The sequence below is a fragment of the Astyanax mexicanus genome, chromosome 3 (assembly GCF_023375975.1).
Source record: "Astyanax mexicanus isolate ESR-SI-001 chromosome 3, AstMex3_surface, whole genome shotgun sequence".
Lineage (NCBI taxonomy): Eukaryota > Metazoa > Chordata > Actinopteri > Characiformes > Acestrorhamphidae > Astyanax > Astyanax mexicanus.
In genome coordinates this window covers 60,996,493-61,009,219 of record NC_064410.1, presented here as the reverse complement: position 1 = coordinate 61,009,219, position 12,727 = coordinate 60,996,493, and the positions used below count along the sequence as shown (strand labels likewise).

Sequence of the window (12,727 nt, the reverse complement as noted above, 5' to 3'; positions counted from 1 at the left end):
GGTTTCCTCAAAGTTTTTAAGTAAATTCAACTTATCCGGGCTTACAGTGTAGTTGTATTTGGAAATGTACAGTATTAATAGTGATAGACATATACTGCCTGGTCAAAAAAGAGATCACAACTCTAATATTTAGTTGAACCGCCTTTCGCTTCGATTGATTTGACGCATTCACTGTGGCATTGTTCCAAAAAGCTTCTGCAACGTCACAAGATTTATTTCAATCCAGTGTTGCATTAATTAATTTTTCACCAAGATCTTGCAGCAGCATTGATGATGGTAGAGTCTGACTGCACAAAGCCTCTCTTCTCCATCCAGCACCTCCCAAAGATTCTCAATGAGGTTAAGATCTGGACTCTGTGCTGAACTCTCTCTCAATCCATGTGTGAAAATGATGATCTCATGCTCACTGAACCCTGAACTCTTTCACAATTCCAGACCCATGAATCCTGACCTCATTCTTTCAGCACATACTGTTGCTGAACCTAGACCTGTAGACCAACTGCAGCATCAACCAACCAACCCCACATCATAGCATTGTGCTTTTGAGTAGGCACTATGCATGCACTTCCTAACCTTACGTGCTGTCACTCTGGAACAGGGTGAATCTGGACTCATCAGATTACATTACCTTTTTCTATTGCACCAGAGTCCAATCTCTGGAGTTCCCTTCACTGCATTGTGCGTGTGGAAAAGCTCTTACTTTCACTATTAAACAACGCAGCCCAGAGTTTTTTCTTATATTTTCTCAAATTTTCATGAAACGTTTAAGTAATCACAGATCACGCTCATTCAAGACTTTTTTCCGCCCATATTTCTTCCTTGAAGATGATGGGTCCCCATTATCCTTTTAGTTTTTAATAATGTTTTGGAAAGGTACTAATCCAATTCAATAGTTTCTGCAATCTCCTTAGATGTTTTTTCTGCTTGACTCTTGACTATGATTTGACCTTTCTCAAACAGACTGAGATCTTTTTCACGACCACAGGATGTTGCTTAATCCTGCTCTCAGATCAACTGCTCCTGCTCCCACTTTAGCTCCCAGGCCAACTTCTCCTGCTACAGCCCACAGGTCAACTGCTCCTGCTACAGCCCACAGGTCAACTGCTCCTGCTTCAGCCCACAGGTCAACTGCTCCTGCTACAGCCCACAGGTCAACTGCTCCTGCTTCAGCCCACAGGTCAACTACTCCTGCTTCAGCCCACAGGTCAACTGCTCCTGCTTCAGCCCACAGGTCAACTGCTCCTGCTACAGCCCACAGGTCAACTGCTCCTGCTACAGCCCACAGGTCAACTACTCCTGCTACAGCCCACAGGTCAACTGCTCCTGCTACAGCCCACAGGTCAACTGCTCCTGCTACAGCCCACAGGTCAACTGCTCCTGCTTCAGCCCACAGGTCAACTACTCCTGCTACAGCCCACAGGTCAACTGCTCCTGCTACAGCCCACAGGTCAACTGCTCCTGCTACAGCCCACAGGTCAACTGCTCCTGCTACAGCCCACAGGTCAACTGCTCCTGCTTCAGCCCACAGGTCAACTACTCCTGGTTCAGCCCACAGGTCAACTACTCCTGCTTCAGCCCACAGGTCAACTACTCCTGGTTCAGCCCACAGGTCAACTGCTTCTGCTTCAGTCCACAGGTCAACTGCTTCTGCTTCAGCCCACAGGTCAACTGCTCCTGCTACAGCCCACAGGTCAACTGCTTCTGCTTCAGCCCACAGGTCAACTGCTTCTGCTTCAGCCCACAGGTCAACTGCTTCTGCTTCAGCCCACAGGTCAACTGCTTCTGCTTCAGCCCACAGGTCAACTGCTTCTGCTACAGCCCAATTAAAAAATGTACAAAATTGACAAAAATATTGAGTTGTGCACCCTACATAATTGGGATTAATGTGAAACGTGTCATTGGCACAACTTTTTTTTTTAGTTGGTCCTAAAGGAAAGTCAGCAGAATTGTCTATACATATTTTATATATTTCAGCTTAACCCTCCTGTTCTGTTAATTTGTCAGGAACAGCAATGATGTTCCTAGTGTATGTTTAATTATCCAACAGATGTTTGAAACCAAAAAATTCCTATCAGCAGTGTGAATATTTCATTACTTATTATTCTATCAATATTTAGTGCAATGATGTTCCTTACCTCTAATAGGTAATGCTATAATTAGGATAATTCACTTCTTTCTTTATAATAATAAAATACATGTTCACACTTTTTAAATATTTTACTACTTTATTACATATGAAAGACCAACATATAAAACACAATAGTTTTACGTATCATTGCACTTTGGTTTTAGTGTTTTTGTAGGGTTTAGTTTTTGTAGGGGGTGGTTGCAAACACAGCTCTTTGCAATATAATCAAGAGGAAGATGGATGATCACAAGCCATCAAACCACCAAACTGAACTGCATGAATTTTTGCACCAGGAGTAAAGCAGCATAAAGTTATCCAAAAGCAGTGTGTAAGACTGGTGGAGGAGAACATGATGCCAAGATTCATGAAAAAAAATAACTTTGATTAAAAACTAGGATTATTCCACCAAATATTGATTTCTGAACTTCTAAAACTTTATGAATATGAACTTGTTGTTTTCTTTGCATTATTTGAGGTCTGAAAGTTCTGCATCTTTTTTCTTATTTCAGTCATTTCTCATTTTCTGCAAATAAATGCTCTAAATGACAATATTTTTATTTGGAATTTGGGAGAAATGTTTTCTGTAGTTTATAGAATGAAACAACAATGTTCATTTTACTCAAACATAAATCTATAAATAGCAAAATCAGAGAAACTGATTCAAAAACTGAAGTGCTCTCTTCATTTTTATCAGAGCTGTATGTGAGATAAATCAAATCAAATCAAATCAAATTTATTTGTATAGCGCTTTTTACAACAGGTGTTGGCACAAAGCAGCTTTACAGAAACATGATTACAGGACAAAGAATCAGGCAAAACATTAAACATAGAAAATACAGAATACAGAACCCCCAGTGAAAAACTCCCTCAGAGCTGCAGGAGGAGGAAGAAACCTTGGGAGGACCAAGACTCACATTTGAGGGGGGACCATCCTACCACTGGTCAAACGGCTTTTAAATTAAAATTTAAAAAGTCTTTTATACATCCATATAGGTTTTATGTACTCAGGAGTGTAATAGCGCCACTAATGGCTTGGATGTAATCTGTAGTGGAGAGTAAGATGGACGATGAGCAGCTGATCTGTGGTGGTGGATGGAGAAGAGCTGACTTCAGAAACTTCCATCAGTCTGGCCGGACAGGAGACGTGAGAGCCTGAGAGTCCAACATCCATCGGTATCGGGTCAGACAGGTGGGCAGACAGTAACTCAGAGGAAGGCAGAGAGATGGAATTAGTTTTGACTGGATTTATGTAAAACAGAGAATATAAAACTTTATCAGAGTGTGGCAAATGACTCCGGCAGATCTAAATAAAACAGCCTAACTAAAGGCAGAGAGCCAGAAGGTAACATAGACATGGAGGCACCCTGAAACACCAGCATCCACCCACTCCACCGTCCACAAACCTGAGTGACCGTGTGCAGTGGGAGAACAACAGCACCAGCATCTCAGTTTACCACAATTTCCTCTGTCCATGAACCCCTGAATCTGCAGCCTTATCTAAAGGGAAAAACATTAATTACCAAAAGCTAAACTAAACAAGTAAGTTTTCAGTCTAGACTTAAAGATTGAGACTGTGTCTGAGTCCCGAACATATTCGGGGAGATTATTCCAGAGTTGAGGCGCTTTATAAGAGAAAGCTCTTCCTCCTGCAGAGCTCCTCTGAATTTTAGGAACTACTAATAAACCAGCACCCTGAGATCTAAGTAATCGCGGTGGTTCATAACAGGAGATGAGGTCTTGTAAATACTCAGGAGCGAGTCCGTGTAGGGCTTTATACGTTAACAGGACAATTTTATAGTCTATGCGGAATTTGACTGGAAGCCAGTGCAGTGCTGATAGTACTGGACTAATATGGTCAAATTTTCTAGTTTTAGTAAGGACCCTGGCTGCAGCATTTTGAACTAGCTGAAGTTTATTTAAGTTACTGCCGGAACATCCAGACAGTAGCGCATTACAATAATCTAGCCTTGAGGTAATAAAGGCATGTACTAATTTTTCTGCGTCATGCAGTGATAGGGCATTTCTTAGCTTGGCAATATTACGGAGGTGTAGAAAAGCTGTTCTAGTAACATTAGATATGTGTTTATCGAATGCTAGATCTGAATCTATGATAACTCCAAGGTTTTTAGCTGCTGAACCAGGGGTGGCTGAGAAGTCAGCCAGATTTAGCATTAAGTCTGATAATGTATTTCTAGCAGCTTTGGGGCCTAATAGGAGAACTTCTGTTTTATCACTATTTAATAGGAGGAAGTTGTGCGACATCCATGATTTTACATCTTCTACACAATCCTCGATTTTCTTTAATCTCGCTCTGTCATCAGGTTTGGCTGATATGAAGAGCTGCGTGTCATCCGCATAACAATGAAAATTCACATCATGTTTTCTAATAACTTTGCCCAGTGGGAGCATATATAATGCAAATAATAACGGTCCTAATATAGAGCCTTGTGGGATTCCATATCTTACCTTGGTATAACTGGAAGACATATCATTTATCCTCACAAACTGATAGCGATCGGTTAAGTATGATTTAAACCATGATAATGCAGTTCTGGTTACACCGACCATGTTCTCTAGTCTTTCTAAAAGGATAGTATGATCTATTGTATCAAAGGCTGCGCTCAGATCGAGAAGTACGAGTAGGGAAACACAGCCTTGGTCGGCGGCTATAAGTAGATCGTTTGTTATTCTAACTAAAGCTGTCTCAGTGCTATGATAAGGCCTAAATCCAGATTGAAATTTTTCATAGATCTGGTTTCTTTGCAGGTAAGAGCAAAGTTGTTGGGCTACAGCTTTTTCTAAAATCTTAGAAATAAACGGTAAGTTTGAAATAGGTCTATAGTTAGACAGTACACTAGGATCAAGATTTGGTTTCTTGATCAGAGGTTTAATTACAGCTGTTTTAAAGGCTTTGGGTACATGGCCCAGGGCGAGCGATGAGTTTACTATCATTAACAGAGGTTTAATTATATCTGGCAGTACCTGTTTTAATAATTTTGTGGGAACTGCATCAAGTGTGCAGGTTGTGCTGTTTGAAGAGGAGATAATTTTCTCTAGTTCTAGCTGTGGAAGTGGGTTAAAGACTTCCAACCTAACTTCAGTAACAGGGTTTTGTTCTAGATCAGCCAGACCAGATGACAGAGAGGATGTAATATTTATCTGTTTAATTTTATCCCGAATGTTTTCAATTTTACTATTGAAGAAGTCCATAAAATCGTTGCTGGTGTGAATGGCTGGAATCTGAGGTTCAGTACCTGCCTGGTTTTTAGTTAATTTGGAAATAACACTAAAGAGAACTCTAGGATTATTTTTATTTATCTCGATCTGTGAGGCCAGATACGCTGAGCGGGCTTTATTTAGTTCTTTTCTATATTTAACAAGACTGTCTTTCCACGCAGAGTGAAACACTTCCAGTTTAGTTGATCGATATTTACGCTCTAAATTTCGTACTAACTGCTTTAAGGTACGAGTTTGATCATTGTACCACGGTGCGAGCTTTTTCTGTCTCTCTATTTTGTGCTTAAGGGGTGCTACAACATCTAAGGTAGAGCGAAAGGTATTTTCTAAACCTTCGGTTAGTTTGTCTAGTTCTACTGGGTCTATAGGAGAATATATTAGAGTTGATAAGTCTGGAAGCTTACCTGTAAATTGTTGGGCTGTAAAAGGCGTAATTGAACGTTTTACAGAGTAGCTAGGGGATGTACGTATATTATGACTGAGATGTAATTTAAATGAAATAAGGTAATGATCTGAAATTGCGGAGGTTTGAGAACGAATATTCGGGTTATCTATGCTCACACCCAGGGTCAAAACTAAATCCAGAGTATGATTACAGTAATGAGTAGGTCCTGTTATATTTTGAATAATACCAACTGAGTCTAAAATCGATGTGAATGCCTTTTTTAATGGATCATCCAATTTTTCGAAATGAATGTTGAAGTCTCCAACTATAATCACTTTATCATTACTTACTGCTAAGTCTGTGACAAAATCACTAAATTCTTTTAAAAATTCTAAATAGGGCCCTGGTGGTCTGTAGATGTTAATTAAAGAAAATGCATTCTTTTTTGTAACTGGATTAATTATACTGGTGTAAAGAAGCTCAAAAGAAGTAAAATTTTCATAGTGTTTCTGATTGCTAACTAAGGTACTTTGGAAAAATATGCAGACCCCACCTCCTCTACCGGACAATCTCGGATTGTGTATATAATTATAGCCTGCAGGGGTGGCTTCATTTAATGCTACATATTCATTTGGCCTAATCCAGGTTTCTGTCAGACACAGAACATCGAATTTCTGATCAGTTATCATTTCATTCACTAGAACTGCTTTTGAATTTAGAGATCTAATATTAAGTAAACCAATCTTTAGGCTTGAAATGTTAGTACTACAGTCTGGATATGATTGTTTAATATAAGTTAAGTTATTTAGATTGACTGTTTTAGTTTTTTGATGTTTTTGTTTGACTCGGGGGACAGACACAGTCTGAATACATTGGTATCTAGGTAACGTCTCTTTGCAGCTCGCAGACGGTCGGTTAAGCCTCTCTGTCTGCGGCCTGGTCCCGGCTCTGGATTGTCAGCAGCTTCTAATACTACTCTGCCGACTAGCTAAAAGACTATGAGCTATGCTGCATGAAAGTAAGGCAGCACCCTCCCGCGTGGGGTGGACACCATCCCTACCTAAAAGACCAGGCTTGCCCTCAAAGTGTAGCCAGTTATCTATAAAGCCCACATGATTTTCTGCACACCACTTGGACATCCAACGGTTCAGCGAAGAAAGCCTGCTGTAAGCTTCATCACCACGCCTCATTGGGATGGGGCCAGAGCAGATTACCTCCTCGGACAGCGTCTGGGCTTGTTTAATCACCTCTTTAATATTAGCCTTAGTTACTTCAGACTGCCGCAGACGAATATCATTGGCCCCTACATGAATTACTACCCTCGAATATCTCCTATTCCCTAACCTGAGGTCGCCACTAATGTCTGGTGCTCTGGCTCCCGGTAAACAAGTAACTGTTGCAGCTGCCGCCCCTAAAGGAGTAGCTGATTTCACGTGTCGGACGATAGAGTCTCCTATCACCAGAGTACCTTTAACAGGTTCCTCAGTTGGTGCTTCACTGAGCGGGGCAAACCTGTTTGACACGTGAACTGGGGGAGCGTGGTGTTTAGGTGGGCTGGCTGTGGCCTTTGCGGTAGCATTAGCCTTAGCCGTTCGACTATGCCGCCGAAACGTTACCCATTCGCCCCGCTGTGAGGGCTCTAAGGCCGGAGTCGAGGGGGTACTAACTCTCCCTGAGACACCCGGGGCTGCTAACAGTGAATCCTGCTGTCTATCCCTTATTAAACCCCGGACGTGCAGCTCTAACTTATTCACCTTATCCACCAAGGTGCTAACTATCTCACACTTAGTACAAATACCACTATTGTTACCAGTATCGGTGGATAAGGGATCTAAGCTATACATGCCACACTCTAAGCAGGAGTAAACCTGAGCAGAAGCCATGGAGAAAAAAGCACTGACCTTGTTTCAGTTGAAATTAGAAACTTACACAAACAAACTGCAGCAGCAAACAGCTAATCCAGCAAACCTGAGGAAAAAGTCTATAAAAGTAGACTGAGAGTGGATTAATAGGTGTGTAGAGCAAAGAGGAAGCAGACTAAAAGTGGATTAGTAAGTGTGAAGAGAGTAAAAGAGAAGAAAACAGAGAAAAGTGTAGAAGCTGAAGATTAAAGCAAGCTTTCAGCAGCAGAGCAGCACAGCAGCAGACCAGAGGAGCAGCAGACCAGAGTAGTAGAGAGCATATAAATATATATTTTTATATATATTTATATACTTATAAGGATATAGTTCTATTATGTATTATTTAGTTCTAGTTATGGATTGGGATAATAATTTTAAATGTGTTGTGCTTAAGTGACTGTTTCTTCAAGGAGACTGGAGAATGGGTGGAAAAAATACCCCACAAGAGGTGTGGAAAAAAAGGCGGGAAACAGAACAAAGGAAATGCCACAAAATGGCATGTACCAAAAAAAGACAGCTTTAAAACTTCAAATAAACCAAACTAAAACACAACCAAACTCAAAACTGGCTGAGCACCGCTCATTCTTCTCTTTATGCTCTCTTTCAAGATATTTTCTTTTCTTTTCTTTTCTTTCTGTGTGGCTTTCTTTTCAGATCTCTTTCCTTCTTTTGAGACCACCTTTTCCTTTTATTTTATTTTTGTTTGGCTTTCCTTTAAGATCACCTATTCTTTTCTTTTCTTTTTGTGTGGCTTGCTTTTCAGATCACTTTCCTTTTTTGAGATCACCTTTTATTTTATTTTTATTTTATTTTATTCTCTTTTCTTTTCTTTTTCTATTTTCCCTCTGTTACCGGTCACACCTCTGTGAAGGTGCACCAGTGAGGTCTGGTTTGACTGAGGTTTATATAGGGTAGTGCACAGGTGCAGCTGGTTGACACTTATCACTGCCGGGGATTCTGGGAGTTGGAGATTTGGGATCCCACTCTACCATTTCCTCCACTATGTCTACCAGTCCCCCTGCTGGCAGCCCGTGGTGCAGCACTACCCGTCACAGTACCAGTAAAGATTATAAAGATTATAAACATTATCATCAAGTGAATATGTGTCAAGAACTTGATGATCCACAAATATCTGGCTTTCAAATGAAAAATGTATAATTCAAATATATATGGTTTATTAGTACAGTGATACAGAATACTGAATGTACCTTTTGATGCTGATTAAATGGTACAAATCTTTACTTTCTGCTGTTAGGAAATACTTTTTACTTCAGAAGAAACACAACTAACCCTGTAAAGACCAATATTATACCTTTGAGGGAACAATTATGATAATAATGACAAAAAAGTACTGGTAACACTTTCTATGAATGTCATCTCTATAAGACTTTATAAACATATTCATAACACATTATAATGCATTCATAAGGCATAATAAACATGGCTATACATATTTATAAAACTCTATAATTCATGATAGCCATGTTTATTATGCATCATGAACTGTGATTATAATGCATTGATAGCTGTGTTTATAACATGTTTATAACATACATCAATACCAAGAAACTCAGTGCCAGCTTGTAGACTTGTATCATGACTAAAAAAGCTTCTAACTTATAAACACACCCTCAATAATCCTATAAATATATTTTCAACCACTTATGAATTATACTTGTCTTGAATATAGTATTAGTTATAGTCAATTATAATGTATTATGACAGGTCTTTGTGCCTCTAAGTAAAGTGACACTTTCATTGTGGGACTAGATTTTTAACGATAGATATATACTATTTTAACATGTATATCATAAGCACAGCTTATAATGTATTATGATCACAAGTCATAATGCTTAATAAACATGGCTATAGTGGGTTATGCATTTTTATAAATCTTTATAGCCATGTTTATTATGCCTTATGAATGCATTATAATATATTATGAATGTAGTTATAGAGTCTAATAAAGATGACATTCATAGAAAGTGTTACCAAAGTACTTATATCGTACCTCTGTTTTTTAGAGTGTAGAAAAGAAAAAGGTAACTTTAATTAAATTGTATATAATATATTTTATACTCCTAAAACAGGAACGGTGTCTAGTATTATTTCATATAAGGAAGGTTCTGTTTAGATAAAGATATACTGTAATTAATATTTTTAGGAAAATCTGTAAATGTAACATCTAACAAATTGTTGACAAAACTACTTGAAATATACAGTAGTTGATTGACATCTTGGTTGAAATATGAATATCATTCTGGCATACACATCCGCAATCAAAAATTAAAAATGATTTCTTATTTATTTTGTGATTAACAGAAAGAAGAATTGTTTACAGTGTACAGGAAATATATTATCATCAAAACAACAAGTCAATTAACCCCTTATCAGGCGAGGATTTCTATCAATTTTCTGCCTTATATTACACCACTAAATCTTAAGGATTTCTATTCAAGCATTAAATAAAAAGCTTTGATATGTTTGATAAGGAACTGAAAATCATAATTGTAATTGTAATAGAAAATATATGTAAAAAAATATTAATTAAGTAAATCTGCTAATGTCAAAATATTATCTATAAAATCATAAAATTGTCTCTTTCCTGAACTTTATTTTAAAATCAATATATATTTTTGAATACAAGTCAAACAGTTCATGTCCTCCAAACCTTTAGTTTTATTAGGTTTGTCTAGTTTTACCTCTATTTTCAAACCTGCAGAATTTGGGTTGATTCCTAAATTCAGATTTACTGATCTAGAATTATTAAGTGAATTAGAGAGAAAATAGGCAATTAAGTTATTTTACTGCAGAAAAAAGGGTTTTGTATCACCAACACCTGTAGCCTGTATACAGGACAAGTCATTTTAAGGGGTTAAATAATTTAAAATATTTGCCATATTTGCCCTTATAATCTAAACGATATCCTCTTTTTCCCTAAAAACAGTGTTTTAATCCTTTTCTTGATCTCCTGCAGTTTCAGTCCATAAATAACAGGATTAAACAGAGGAAGAATAACCAGAATTGCCATTGACATCATCATAGAAGCGATATGAGGTACACTTTTTTCTAGTCGGTTATTGATAACCTCAAAACAGGAGATAACAGAGAAAATGATTAATGCGATGAGATGAGGGAAGCAGGTCTGCAGAGCTTTTCCTCTGAATTCCTTTGAGTTCTTTAAACAGACAGAGAGAATTCTGACATAGGAGAAGATTATAAAGATCACAGGTGGAATCACAGCAATGACTGTAATAAATATCCCGTATAAATTATTTACAGTCGTGTCTCCGCAGCTTAATTTAACAATGGCGTAATTACTGCAGTAGATTCTCTCCAGTTTAAATCGACACAGTTTCAGTCTGTAGGTTAAAATGACCAATATTCCAATTTCACAGAAAGGAACAAACCAGCAGATGAATAAGAGTTTTCTGACAGTAGACATGTTCATAAGAGTCGGGTACTGTAAAGGTTTACATATGGACACGTATCTGTCGTAGGCCATAGCTGATAACAGTGTAAACTCTGTTAACGCAACTGTATAAATGCAAAAAGCTTGAATCAGACATCCTTCATAAGAAATTCCTGGTCTTTCAGACAGAAGGTCACTCAGAAGTTTGGGATAAATCACAGTGGTTCCAAACAAAGAGTTCAGAAGTAAAGCAGTGATGAAAATGTACATCGGCTCATGCAGTTTCTTATCCGTGAGCACGATGAAGATGACACCAGCATTGCAGCATACGATCAGCAAATACACTGTAAAAGAAACGATAAAATAAACATATATGTACTTTTCCAGCTCTATATGACCCTCCAATAGTATGTAAGTGACAGCCGTTGAATCATTCATGAGTACTCAATATGAAATAAAATATCCCATCAATATCAATAGGATTAGATATGTCTGGTTTGAGTTTTACATCCACTCAAGAGTCAAGCATCATTTAGTAGCCATCAAAAAATAAGCATGTACTGCTGCTGTACAGTAATGCTATGCTAAATACATTTCTTCTTCTGTGTTTAAATATTATATATCAGTGTTCATCTGCATCACTGAATGATTGACAGATCCTGGCCCTTCCTTCCATTGTGAAACAAACAATGACTTAGCTTTAAATCTCTACGGAATAAAGTAGACAATGGGAAAAAAACACAATGGAAGATGATGTAGCACACAATAAGAAGATGACACATTAATTGCCAAATTTATATGCCTATAACAACTGGAGGTTTACTTAGGGCTCATTCCCATTCCCTTACAATTAGTTTATGATCCAATCACCTAACCTTCCCATTCATCACATATACACGAATCATCCACAAGGCCACAATCTCTTCACCACGGTCGTCAGGTATTTTATTTTTTAATTACATAGCCAACACTTTCATCCAAAGAGACTTACATACAGCTTTGGGAAAAAAATAAGAGAGCACTTAAAAACGATGATTTTCTTTTATTTTACCAAATTAAAAACCTCTAGAATATAAATCAAGAGGAAGATGGATGATCACAAGCCATCAAACCACCAAACTGAACTGCTTGAATTTTTGCACCAGGAGTAAAGCAGCATAAAGTTATCCAAAAGCAGTGTGTAAGACTGGTGGAGGAGAACATGATGCCAAGATGCATGAAAAAACAAAACTGGGATTAAAAACCAGGGTTGTTCCTCCAAATATTGATTTCTGAACTCTTAAAATTTATGAATATGAACTTGTTTTATTTGCATTATTTGAGGCCTGAAAGCTCTGTATCTTTTTTGTTATTTCAGCCATTTCTCATTTTCTATAATAAATGCTCTAAATGAGAATATTTTTATTTGTAATTTGGGAGAAATGTTGTTTGTAGTTTATAGAATAAAACAACAATGTTCATTTTACTCAAATATAAACCTATAAATAGCAACATCAGAGAAACTGATTCAGAAACTGAAGTGGTCTTTTCATTTTTTTCAGAGCTGTATGTAGTAAAAAGTACAAAATCTACAAAAATGGATATACTTGTTTGGACAGTGATGGTACAATGTGTACCAACTTAGGCCCTGCTTTTACTTGCTATATATATATATATATATATAT

The 12,727-nt window shown here is 37.8% G+C and overlaps 1 protein-coding gene across 1 annotated transcript; it reads right to left on the bottom strand.

Moving 5' to 3' along the window:
- Positions 1-10,502: 10,502 nt before the first annotated feature.
- On the bottom strand, positions 10,503-11,591 carry LOC125799390 (putative gustatory receptor clone PTE03). Its single transcript, XM_049475973.1, has one exon. It carries the CDS (start codon positions 11,499-11,501, stop codon positions 10,560-10,562), a length of 942 nt encoding a protein of 313 aa, XP_049331930.1. The 5' UTR covers positions 11,502-11,591; the 3' UTR covers positions 10,503-10,559.
- Between the last annotated feature and the right edge of the window lie 1,136 nt (positions 11,592-12,727).